The 12,386-nt window shown below is 50.7% G+C and overlaps 1 protein-coding gene across 2 annotated transcripts; it reads left to right on the forward strand.

The window, feature by feature from the left end:
• The first annotated feature begins 244 nt into the window (after nt 1-244).
• SDHB (succinate dehydrogenase complex iron sulfur subunit B) lies at nt 245-11,238 on the forward strand. 2 transcript variants are annotated; one of them, XM_030507662.1, is made up of 8 exons: nt 245-348; nt 1,390-1,517; nt 2,784-2,869; nt 5,779-5,915; nt 6,220-6,336; nt 8,320-8,421; nt 8,617-8,739; nt 11,016-11,238. In XM_030507662.1, the coding sequence occupies exons 1-8, from the start codon at nt 274-276 to the stop codon at nt 11,091-11,093; spliced, it is 846 nt and encodes a 281-aa protein (XP_030363522.1). In that variant the 5' UTR covers nt 245-273; the 3' UTR covers nt 11,094-11,238. The 2 variants fall into 2 exon arrangements, with proteins under 2 accessions (XP_030363522.1, XP_030363523.1); XM_030507663.1 differs by lacking the exon at nt 6,220-6,336 and having other exon boundaries at nt 258-348.
• Nucleotides 11,239-12,386: the final 1,148 nt, after the last annotated feature.

The following is a 12,386-nucleotide window of genomic DNA, read 5'->3' on the forward strand; positions in this document are numbered from 1 at the left end:
GTGTTGGGACAGGTCTGGGTGCCTTCCCTGCAGACAGAATGAGGCTGGGAAGGAATAGAAGAACGCACTGTTACCCCGCTTCCCAAAAAAAGGGGGGATCCGGGAATGCCGGCCCCGCCATCTCGCCTCGTACCACAGGGCGCGCCACACTCAACATGGCGCCTCCCCTCAGGCTGCCGCCACTCCCAAGATGGCGGCGGGCAGCGCCCAGCCCCTCCTTCCCCTCCACGGGCTCTATGGGCGGGCGCCGGGTCGGAACTGCGCAAGGCCAAGATGGCGGCGGCTGTAGTGGCAGTCTCCTTGAGGCGCGGCGTCCCCGCGCGGCTGCTGCGGGCCGGGCCGCGGCCGGTGAGGGGCCGGGAGCTGGGCAGCGAGGGGGGACCGCGGGCTTGGGGCGACAAAGAGGGGTCTGGGGGGTTGTAGAGGGACTTGGGGGGAGCTGGGGGGGTGTGAGGGGCCGCAGAGGGGCTTGGAGGGAGATGGCGGGGGTAGAGGGACCTGAGAGCGAGGTGGGGGGGAAGAGGAGATGCAGAGGGGCCTGGGGTGGAGCTGGGGGGCAGGACGGGGTGCAGAGGGGCCTGGGGTGGAGCCGGGGGGCAGGAAGGGGTGCAGGGGGGCTTGGAGAGGAGCTGTGGGGCAGGAGGGTGTGCAGAGGAGCCTAGGGTGGAGGTGGGGAGCAGGAGGGGGTGCAGGGGAGGTCGGGGTGGGTTGGGGGGTGTGAGGAGTCACAGAGGGGCCTGGGGGTGGTTGCAGAGGGGTTTGTGGGGCAGGAGGGGGTCCAACATGCAGTACAGGATGGGAAGAGGGTTCAGAGTGGGTAGGAGAAGGGGGGGGGTAAGCCTGGGGAAAGAGGATGTGTTGGGAATGTTGGGGAGGGTCTGGGGGCAAAAAAGAGCGGGAGAGAGTTTGAGAAAGGGTTTATGGGGAGATAGAGGTTGTCAGGAAATGGGGGTTCTGCGACAGGTCCAGAAGGGCGTTGGGAAGAGATGTGGGAATAGGAGGAATAGGGATGAGGGATAATTTGAGGAGAGGTGAGTAGGGGCAGGTGGTCTGGAGGGGGAATACCATGAGGAGGTGGTTTGTTGGCCTGGAGCTGGGTAGAGAAGTGACTGGGAGTTTCTGGGGGCAGTTATGGGGCAGGGAGAGGAAGGAGTGTCTGCAGGCACTTCGTTTTAGCACTGTCTCCTCTGCCTCATGCAGGAGGTGGCTTCATGCTCTGGGATCCACTGCTGCAGCAAATCCTTGCGAGGATATCCCATAAATTGCCCAAATCCATGGCAGCGATGGCTCCTGCAGCCCTCACCCCAAACATGTGGCCTCAGGTCATTCTGCTGCCTGGCTAAAAGCCACCCCAAGGGACCTCAGGGCTCTTTTGCTCTTTGAATACAGGTGTGTCGGGGAGCGCAGACGGCAGCCGCGGCATCGCCCCGTCTCAAGAAGTTTGCCATCTACAGATGGGATCCCGATAAGCCTGGGGACAAGCCCCGCATGCAGACCTATGAAGTGGATTTGAATAAGTGAGTGTGGCCCGCTAGGGAGAAGCTTTGCTGCCAGGCAAAGTGCTGGGGCTGCCTGGGCACGCACGTACCTGCCAAGTGATAACGGAGCAGTGCTTGAGCTGACAGCTAAAGGTGTCAGCAGTCTCATTAAGCTCAAACCTAGTTGGAGTGGCCAGGAAGGTAGTGCCTCAGCTTGTGTTACAGGGCACCTTGTCCTCAGCACCGCTGAGATCACTGTTATTTCCTCATAAATCTTACTATCATCATGTGGAATTATTTCCCCTGCCTCATGTGTCAGTGCTGAGTGTGAGGAATTCGACTGTGCCCTGAAGGCCAGTGTCTCAATAGCTGTCAGCAGTGAAATGGTCGCTTTGTTTTGTCGCTTCCATGAGGTTTTCCCTGTGCTCCTGAGTTGTTTTGAAGGCTTGAAGGTGTTTGTGGCTTTGATAAGCTTTATTTACATGGAAAATCTTGGGGCATGTTCCATTAGAAAACTCTTTTACTGGTAGTCCCAAACCTGGGAGATAAGGTGGAAGCTTCATCAACTCATCACAGGTTTTTCTTCCCACTTAGTTACTTCTCATACGTAGATCACATTGAACTTGTAGTAATGACCTGCACACCTTGGTATAGCTGTCACCCAGAAAGCTCTTCTCTGTGACCCTGTGAAGGGAGACAGTCTCATCTGTGGTGCAGAAACCTTTACATGGGCACGTGTGCCTTGATTTCCCTGAGCTCCAGTTGCTGCTGTGCTCTTGCCAGAGGAATGCCCCTCAAGTCCTTTCTGAAAGCTCCAGATACAAAACCACCCAGCTCATGGTGGAGAACTCAAATTTTGGGATGACTTGCACAGGTTAATCATTTCTGGGTAGTGCCTTGCTCTATATAAAATTACAGAAGTTGTCCAGGACTGTGTTTTTTTGTTCAGCACTGCCTCTTCTGTCTACCAAGGACAGGCAGACTTGTTAAAACCCGACCCAAAAGGACAGGACTGGGAGAGAGGAGCTCAGTTTCCAGCTGTGCTGTGTGAACCCTCTGCAGCTGAACCACGTCTTTTGGGCATTGGCAAGAGAAAGGGCTTCTCTCCCACCCTGCCCCTGGGGTGTGCTGAGGCACATGGGCACATGCTGATCAAGAGATTTCCAGCTTGATGCCTGGGATTGGAAGAAAAAGTGTGGTTTTAATTGTAGTTGATGAAAGTGTTGCTTGGTTGGTGGCAGAGATCCAGCGCTGAGGCAGGGAGGGGGAATTGCACAGCTTCACTGACTCTGGTTTCTGTTGCAGATGTGGGCCTATGGTGCTTGATGCTCTCATCAAGATTAAAAACGAGATGGACTCCACTCTGACCTTCCGCAGGTCGTGTAGGGAAGGTAAGAAGGATTTTCCCCCCCTGCTACACAAGCAGATTGTCCTTGGAGATTGTCCTGTCTACAAGGAGATTGTCCTTGATTTGTTGTGACAGCATCCGTGTAACCACTAGAAAACTCCAGGGCAGATAGCAGCGTACCACTGTCCTCTTCAGCTGCTGCATGTGAAATCCCTCAATGAATCAAGTAGTAAAGTTAAAGATCATCTTCACAGGGTGTAATCACACAACACTGAGCCATGAGCAGTGTCTTTAGACAGCCCCAGTCCTTCCAGTTTGTCCTAATCTTGTTCATCCTGCTGCCCTCCCGTGACAGACCACGTCGGGAATTCTAGCCAGAGAGATGACAGGAGCAGAATTGAGGGGGCAGATGTGAGTGGGAATGAATCGTAGGGGCTGCTGAGGCAATAAGGAAGGGTGTAACTGGAAGAGTACTTAAGACTTCTAGGAATAGCTTCAGGAATCTTTTTTTGGCCCTTTGACTAAGCGAAAGGATTGGTTGAGGAAGAGGCCATCTGGTGGTTTTCCATTGCAGAGCTGGTTCTCAGACAGGTACAAATCAACGTGTCTGCTTAAACTGCATTAAAACTTACCTGTCCAGGTGACTTTCCCTGTTAAAACTATCCTAATTCATGGGTAATGTTGGGATGCTGAGCTTAAAATGCTAGCTGGGGAAGTGCAAGAAGGAAGGATTACTTTATGGGATGACTTCTGATTTAATTAGGTGGGGTTGGGAGTATGAGAAATTTAGGTGCAGTTGATGCCTTAAGATGTTTTGACTTGGATCTCAATGAAAAGCTGCTTTAAAGCAGTAGTTTCCTGTAGAATCTGCATAGCAGGTGGAGGAATTCCATGCAGTGTGGTTGTTCTCAGAGTCTGATGGTGAGATAGTCAGCAGCTGCCTTGCCCTCACTACTTTTCTTTGAGAACCTGAAGACAGATTTTCAAGCTGGGCTGGTTCAATCTTGCCCCTTTTCTGCCACGCAGGGTTAAAAAACCACCTGATCACACATTCCTGTTGCATACCTGTGGGCCTGTGTCTGCAGTCCCAAGTCCCTCTCCAGTTGACTGGAAAATACTTGTAACCATCTCTCGAGTGGGAGGAATAACCTTGTTCAAGTGCCAGCCTTTAGCTGGCAGCAGGGGGAAGGCCAATGTGGCTGAGGCTCATCAGTATGAGGAGCAGTGGCATTTCTCTGACTCATATCAATTGATGCATGGCAAATCCCCTGAAATTAGAATTCTGCCCTTTCAACATTTGTCTTCCTTCTAATATGATGATTTAGGCATTGATCTGAATTGGACACCCGAGCTCCTGACCTGAGCAGTATCTGTGACAGTTCTGTGGTGGTGCTTTTTTCTTGTAAACCTTGGCCTTTCCGGGGCTTCATCTGATCCTTCTGTTACCGGGAGATCATTAGTGGTGTCATTTAATCCATTTGTTAAGCTATTTATATGCTGTTTGTTCTGATGAGTGTCTGTCCTCTCACCTCTGAGAGTTAATAAATGCAGTTTATGGCACTGCTCTACCCTGCTGCAGAAGGCACAGAGAGAAGCTTCTGTCTTAGAGACTTTATATATCATAGAATGGTTTGGGTTGGAAGAGACCTTAAAGCTCCTCCAGTTCCAACCCCCTGCCATGGGCAGGGACACCTTCCACTAGAGCAGGTTGCTTCAAGCCCCTGTGTCCAACCTGGCCTTGAACACTGCCAGGGATGGGGCAGCCACAGCTTCTCTGGGCACCCTGTGCCAGCGCCTCAGCACCCTCACAGGGAAGAGCTCCTGCCTCAGAGCTCATCTCAATCTCCCCTCTGGCAGGTTAAAGCCATTCCCCTTGGCCTGTCCCTACAGGCCCTTGTCCAAAGCCCCTCTCCAGGTTTCCTGGAGCCCCTTTAGGCCCTGGAGCTGCTCTAAGGTGTCCCCTTCAGGAGCCTTCTCTTCTCCAGGCTGCCCCAGCCCAGCTCTCTCAGCCTGGCTCCAGAGCAGAGCTGCTCCAGCCCTCGCAGCAGCTCCGGGGCCTCCTCTGGGCTTGCTCCAACAGCTCCACGTCCCTCTTGTGCTGTTGCCCCAGAGCTGGATCAGGGCTGCAGGGGGGGTGTCCCCAGAGCGCAGCAGAGGGGCAGGATCCCCTCTCTGAGCTGCTGCTCACACTCTGGGGGTGCAGCCCAGCACACGGGGGGGTTCTGGGCTCAAGCGCACACTGAAGCCGGGTCGTGGGGAGCTTCTCATTGACCAACACCCGCAAATCCCTCTCAGGGCTGCTCCATCCAGTCTCCCCCAGGCTGTAGCTGTGCCTGGAATTGCCCTGACCCACATGCCGGACCTTCTACTTGGCCTTGTTGAATTTCATGAGGTGTGCATGGTCCCACCTCTCCAGCCTGTCGTGATCCCTCTGCATGGCATCCCTTCCCTCCAGTGTCAACTGCACCACACAGCTCGATGTCATTGGCCTTGTTTTATGTTGCTGACCTTCAGGGGTGCTGTTGACCATCTCTGTAGGGCAGATAGGGGATGCCCCTGGTTCCCACGTTATAATCTTGGTGTTTGCTGCTTCACATCGATACGAGCTTGTGCTTCAAACTTGTGAATGAAGCTGAATGCTTTCCCCACCCTAAGCAGCATGTACAGCTAATGAATGATGCGAAAGGGATGAGGTGGCCAAGCCACTTGTTTTCTGCTGTGGAAGGAAGCTCAACACTGAGAATGAGCTTTGGCTTTAATGAAAGTGACTCCTGTGTTTGTTCTTTATTTAAGTAGCAACATGTTTGGGCCAATGGCAACTTCTGGCGTTTTCCTTGTCACGTACAGAGTTTCCTGAAGACAGCCTGGGGGCATGCTTGGGGCCAAGAAGATCTTTCTTGAGTAGGATAAGAGGGTAAATAGCTGATGCTTTACTCTTTTTTTCCCACTCAGGCATCTGTGGCTCCTGTGCCATGAACATTGCTGGTGGAAACACGCTGGCCTGTATCAAAAAAATTGACCCTGATCTCAACAAGATCACTAAAATCTACCCTCTCCCCCACATGTATGTGGTGAAGGACCTTGTCCCAGTGAGTATCTGCCTCCTTCAGCTTGCCACCAAGGATGATGCTGTTCCAGGCAGTGTGGGCCTTGGATTGGGTTGGAAAGGGTAACGTTGGGAGGTGCCAACAAGATCAGGTCTCACAATTCACGTGTTACTCCTGTTTTCTGGCTTGGGTAGGTCTAAGCCTCACAGCAGTGACTAAATCTGTCCTCACTTGGAGGAATGTGGCAGGTTGAGGTAGAAAATGCCACATTCCATTGGAGGGGTAGTAGATGTTCAATGTCATGCATCAATTTAGCTTAACAAATGTGACCTCTTTTGAATTCTAGGACTTGAGTAACTTCTATGCACAGTACAAATCCATCGAGCCTTACCTGAAGAAGAAGGATGAGTCGAAAGAGGGCAAGGAGCAGTACCTGCAGTCCATAGAAGACCGTCAGAAACTGGTCCCTGCTTCTTTTCTACCCTTGAAATCCCTTCCAGATAAGACCTAGGTTAAATACTAACATGCAGTAGCTTCTAGTTCCTTTAATGACCAAGCTGTCTGGTGCAAAACGCCACGTGGGTGGAATCTGCTTCTGAAATGCAGCATCATGGCACGCTGGTGTTGCTAGGGATAACATCTGCTAATGAAATGCAGTCATGGTTGTGATGGGGACTCTGATCTCATTTCCACTGTCTGTAAAAACACTATAAAAACTACAGGCTTGTAATATCCCAGTGGAGATAAAGCACTGCAGCTCGTGCTGGCATGCAGGCTGTCAGGCTTGGCGCTCTCTTGTCTAGCTGCAGCATGCTAAGTAGTGCTTTCATGTTGCTGCTTGCTGGGTTTTACCCTAAAACCAGTTTTACCCTAAAAACTAATGGCAAAAAGCTAAACCCTTTTGGATGTGGAGCACAAGCGTGATGTGCTTGTGCTTGTCTTTAAATGTTGGGCTTTTGAGGGGATTTTTGTAGGAATATAGTGGTGGTGATCCAAAGCTTCTGCAGAAAGCTGGAGGGTGTCTGAGGAACAGCTGAGACATAGCAGCCTTTTTAAAAAGCTTATAGTGTGGGTAAGTTCTTGTCTGGATTTCCTTGGCTGCCACAGGAGGTAGCAGAACATCAGCAGTTTCTCTTTTGCCTCTGACCTGTCTTGATCCATCGCTTCATGGATCAAAGCTCAGGCTGTCACTGCGTAGGCACAGAGTGGGCAGGCAGCCTCCATTTTGGCAAGTGGTAAAAGAGAGGTGAATATGAACAGCAAAGAGGAAGGCTGATGAAAGGGGATGCAAGAAAAACACATGAGCTGCAGTCATCTTGAAAGTTTTCCATGATGGATGTGCTTGCTGCAAAGCTGCAGGGCAGTGAATAGACCCATCATGTGCCTGAGATGTTGGCAGTGTCATGAGACTGGTGCTGTGACATTCTCAGTGACCACAGGGTTTTACAGTCTGAAAGAATCTTTATCTGAGGGCAGCAGATAATTCTCCTGCACCACTTCGTGATGTCTGATCTGTTTTATCTTGTTGCTAAAGTTCCTCTTGCTTTGAGAACGGTGCAGGAGAAACGTGGATACAGCTGAAAAACCTCCACCTTTTCCTCTGAATCATCCATGATTTGAAATGTTACAATGAGAAATGAGACAGATTTGGGGTGAGAAGGTAGCTCTGACTTGCAGAGCTCTGGCAAGGCTTTCTGAAAGACTAATGCAGGTGACTTGTTAAAGCTCCCAGGAGTTCTGGCATCAGGTACCTTTCCAAACTAAATGTAATGATACTTTTGGCCCAAAACAACATTCAGGTGCATAAATTAAGCTGGGCTGGACCCTGTCTCTTAGCCTGGGAGGTTGGTTGAGCTACTAGGAGACTTGGGAGAGTTTGTCTTCTGCCCAGTGTCACTTCCATGTAGGTCTTCAGTGTCTTCATCTCTGTAAAAATGATGACATGGCTAAAGACTCTCACCATTCCCATTCTGTAAGGGATGCCCTTGAAGCACATGCTGGCCTAGAGCTCTTCTCCCTCAGGCTGTGGGGCAGACATTGCTCTTTCTCTCTTCTGCAACACAGCCTTGAATCATTACTTGGTAACACGTTTGTTCCTTTCCTCAGCCACTCACTGGGACAGGCTGGAAGGATGGAATGCTGGAGGATCAAGCCATTTCTTCAGTTTTCTTCAGTTTATCCTGTTTTCCCTGTAGTCACAAAACCCTGGTTTATTACATGGGTTGAGTTGGGAGGATGGAATGTGGGGAGGACCTGCATGTAGGAATTGCTTTCTTCCAGCAATGCTGCTTCAGTGTAAGGGTTTCAGAGCCCCACTCTGTTGCACTAAGTCTCTAGAAGGGAAACGTGGTGAGGGAAGCACATGCTCTTGTAAATCCCCTCTTTAAAAGAGGGCTTTGTCATGGGTTTCTGGAGTGACTTGACTGTGGTCTCCTACCCCATGCAGGACGGGCTCTACGAGTGCATCCTGTGTGCCTGCTGCAGCACCAGCTGCCCCAGTTACTGGTGGAACGGGGACAAGTACTTGGGTCCTGCTGTGCTGATGCAGGTAAGGACAGATCCCGTTTGTCATGTGGGGCTGCTGAGGGACTCCCTCACCTAAAAGCAGGACAAATAGATGGGATGGTATTACCCAGTCCACATCTTGGGCTGGAATTCCTGAGGGAGGTGTTGCTTTTAATACTTCCCACTGGTTACACCACCTTGAAGAAGCATTTGGTGTGTCACTGCCACTGACTTCCAGGCCTATCGCTGGATGATTGACTCCCGGGATGACTACACAGAGGAGCGCCTGGCTCAGCTTCAAGACCCGTTCTCTCTCTACCGTTGTCACACCATCATGAATTGCACAAGGACTTGCCCTAAGGTATGTGTGTGTCCTGTCTGTGTCCCTTGTGGGCTTCCTGGCTTGTTTCCGAGCACCCTGCTTGAAAACCAACAGGGAAACACTCACTTCAGCTTACTTTTTCCCTCAAGCTTGCCTCGGCTTGTTCAGCCTCTTGAAGCACAACGAGTTACCAGCAGTTGTGCTTACAATAGTGACTGTACAAGAGGACGTGGCAAAGTTTGTATTACACACTGCAAGAACATGTCTTCCTTGTGAGCGAGGCTGTGACTTTGAGAACCTGTTTCCAAGTTTTAGTGTGTGACAATAAAGTGCTGGTCATGAGAGGGACACTGCCAGAAATGGTACAGGGAGGTTTGTGCTGTGTGGTCAGTGGTGTGAGCTCCATAATACTCTTAACCCTCCACAGTGCAACTTTAAACTCCAATAGTAGCAACTGTCCCTGGTGTATTGTGCAACTTACATACTGGAGAAGGCTACAACAAGCTTTCAGCACCTCTGGGGGATGTGTTTTATGCTGACATCCTGCTGTTAGGGCATTTCCCAGATGGTCTGTTCTCTGGTATTTCTTTTGAGAACTAAGCAGGCTTTCCCAAACCAGAGCCTGCTTCTTCCTCATCTTGCAACGACCTTGTGCCTGTTGTTGGGCAGATTATTGAGTTTTGCTTTCCTGCCAGCTGTGCTTTGCACAGCCTTTGCTTGCTCCTGATGGAGTAATTCTTGAGCTGTGAACTAATACGAATGTAAATATTTGAGAGATGACAGATGGGAAGAGGAGGTGATTGAGATCTGGGTTGACACGGTGCATGCTCGTTTTTGTGCGTGTTTCTCAAGTGGTGCCCTGACTACACACAATTCTCCCTTTGTAAAGGGAGCAAGCTCTTGATCTGGTGTCAAGTGTTCAGCTGAAGGTGAAGCAAGAACTTGAAGATCTGGCTGGATGTAGGAATGTACATAGTGTGAGGAAAAGGCACTTGGCCTTGAGTTTGAGACACCTTTGTGGTTAATAACACATTGCTCCTCACATGCTCTAATCCTGGCTGATGTCTTGGATCAGCTCTGACAGACTGCACGGTGAGCTCTGCACCACGGGCACTTCCTGTTCCAGTCTCAACCATACTCTCATTTGGAGATTAGCCACGCTCAGTTTGGTAGCAGTGCTGCAGGATTAAGGGCCTTTGTGACATGACACGTCTATACTGTACTAAAACCTCCTTAGGAAAGCTTAGCTGGCTTGTGTGAGGAGCATTTTCAGCTGGTGACTTTGTCCTTGCTCACTTCCCCAGTGTTCTCCAAAACAGTTTTATTTCCAGCAAGGAGAAAAACCACATCAGCTTTTCCACATCTCAGCCTGGAGAAGAGAAGCTGCGTGGAGATTCCAGAGCAGCTTCCAGTGTCTGAAGGGGGCTACAAGGGTGCTGGAGAGGGACCTTCATCAGGGACTGGAGTGATAGGACAAGGAAATGGGAGGTTCAGGTTGGATATAAGGGAGAAGCTCTTCCCTGTGAGGGTGCTGAGGCGCTGGCACAGGGTGCCCAGAGAAGCTGTGGCTGCCCCATCCCTGGCAGTGTTCAAGGCCAGGTTGGACACAGGGGCTTGGAGCAACCTGCTCTAGTGGAAGGTGTCCCTGCCCGTGGCAGGGGTTGGAGCTGGAGGAGCTTTAAGGTCCCTTCCAACCCAAACCAGTCTGGGATTCTGTGATCTCTTGTACCATCACTGTCAAGTTTTACAAGGCAGTTTCCTGTCTCCAGAACTCATTTGTAACCCCTATAAAACTGTTGAATTCAACGCTGCTTAAGCTTCATTAGAAGTTCCTATCCCTCAGCTGCTCCTTCTCCTCTTTGATCCTCGCGTTGCTGATTCAAAACCAGTCCTCCAAAGTCAAATGAGCCTTTTTCTTCCAGCAGCGGGCAGTGCTGCTGGCTCAGCCTGCAGGTGAAGGAGGTGAGCTCCCAGCACTGCTGCTCTCCTCCAGACTGCCTTACTTTTACCCTTGTAAATTGAGGCTGGAGTGCAGCAGACCTGCAGCAACGTGCTGTAACCCAGGGGCTCTGCGTGCCGTGGTGCCTGGCCTGCCTGGAGCTGTCTCAGAGCTGTCTCGTTATCCTTTAACCTCCCAGTGTTGAAAAGGAAGCACAATATTAGGCTGGACTCCAGCTTTTAGGGGAAAAAAAAGGTGCTGAGCATCTCTGCCAGCTATTTGTGTGAATAGCAGCACATTTGTGACCTTACCATGACTTAGATTGGGGTGAAGCAGGAGGTGGGGGCTTTAACATGCTGATTTTCCTATTTTTTAGGGTTTGAACCCTGGTAAAGCAATTGCTGAGATCAAGAAGATGATGGCAACTTACAAACAGAAGGCGACTGCTGCGTAATGCTGCTCCCTAACTGGAAGTGGAACACACAAACATGCTTTACCTGAAAGGAATTTATACCTGATTGAGCAAGAGAAGGTTCCAGCAGGGAGTTTGGTGTTTTCCCTGTAGGTTTGCACATACAATAAATACTGTAAAGAACAAATAAGAGCTGTTACTTTATTAACAATATTGAACTGATGCTTCTGCCTCTGTTGTAGCATCCCCAAGCTCGCTGGGATGGGGTTTTGGGTGTGTGAGCAGCTGGGGTCACCTCTGAGGCTCTGCTGTGGGTGAGGATTTGACTGTGGCCCCATGGCAGAGATGAAGAGAGTATCTGTGGTGGCCTTGATCCCATGTCTTGAAAGCGAATGGATGTGTGGGAAGAGACCTGCAAGTCAAAAGCCCTGTGGCAATGAGCAAGAAAATGATGGCAGTGGCTGGGAAAGGGGAATGGTGGAAGAATCTCACCCTGTTCTGGAATCTCCTGGGAATCCTCCGAGCACCTTAGTGAGGATCTGGAGCTCACAGGGTGAAATGCCAGTGGCGGTGCCATTAGGAAAGAGGTGTCTTGCAACTGCCCTGCTTGTCATGCTGCTTCTCTGTTCCAACTCCTCAAGCAGATGAGATTTATTAGAACAGGGTTGAATCTTCCTCTACAAGTGGTTTTGTAGCTCCCGATTGCTCCCACTTGTGATGTTCAGGGTGGGTTGTGGCTTGAAGCAGTGGTTTGCAGTCTTAGGGGGGTGGAGAGAAGGGAACTGCTTTGATTTGCTCTCTAATAGATAAATTTGTATCTAGATGGAGTAAAAACATCCAGAAATGTCATGATGCTGCTTCTGAGATGCGCTGTGCTCACCAAGATGCTGCCAGCGGGCAGCAACTGGAGATGGAGGTGGCAGAAGAAGTTGTCTACAGCTCTGGAAAGGCTTAATCCCAAAATGACCAGGGATTTTCCCTTTATCTGTCTATCCCACAGTAATGGAACCTCATGGCTGCCTCAGGAAGCTGAGCTGATGTTGCTGCCTTAATATTCATTTGTAGGAATATTTGGGCACTGAAATTGTGTGTCACTGAATTGCCCATCTTTTCTGGGTCTTGAATGTTGGAGCAACCTGCTCCAGTGGAAGGTGTCCCTGCCCGTGACAGGGGGTTGGAGCTGGATGAGCCAGAGAAAACATTGGCTTTATCTCCCTTCCTGGGAGAGAAACCAGAGCTCCCTGGTGCGGGGATGAGGATGGGGGACACGGCTGTGTTTGGGGTGAGGGGGTCAGAGCAGCCCTGCTCACAGGTTTGCAGTGGCTGGAGCCCCAC

This window comes from Strigops habroptila, chromosome 16, assembly GCF_004027225.2.
Source record: "Strigops habroptila isolate Jane chromosome 16, bStrHab1.2.pri, whole genome shotgun sequence".
NCBI classification, from domain to species: Eukaryota; Metazoa; Chordata; class Aves; order Psittaciformes; family Psittacidae; genus Strigops; species Strigops habroptila.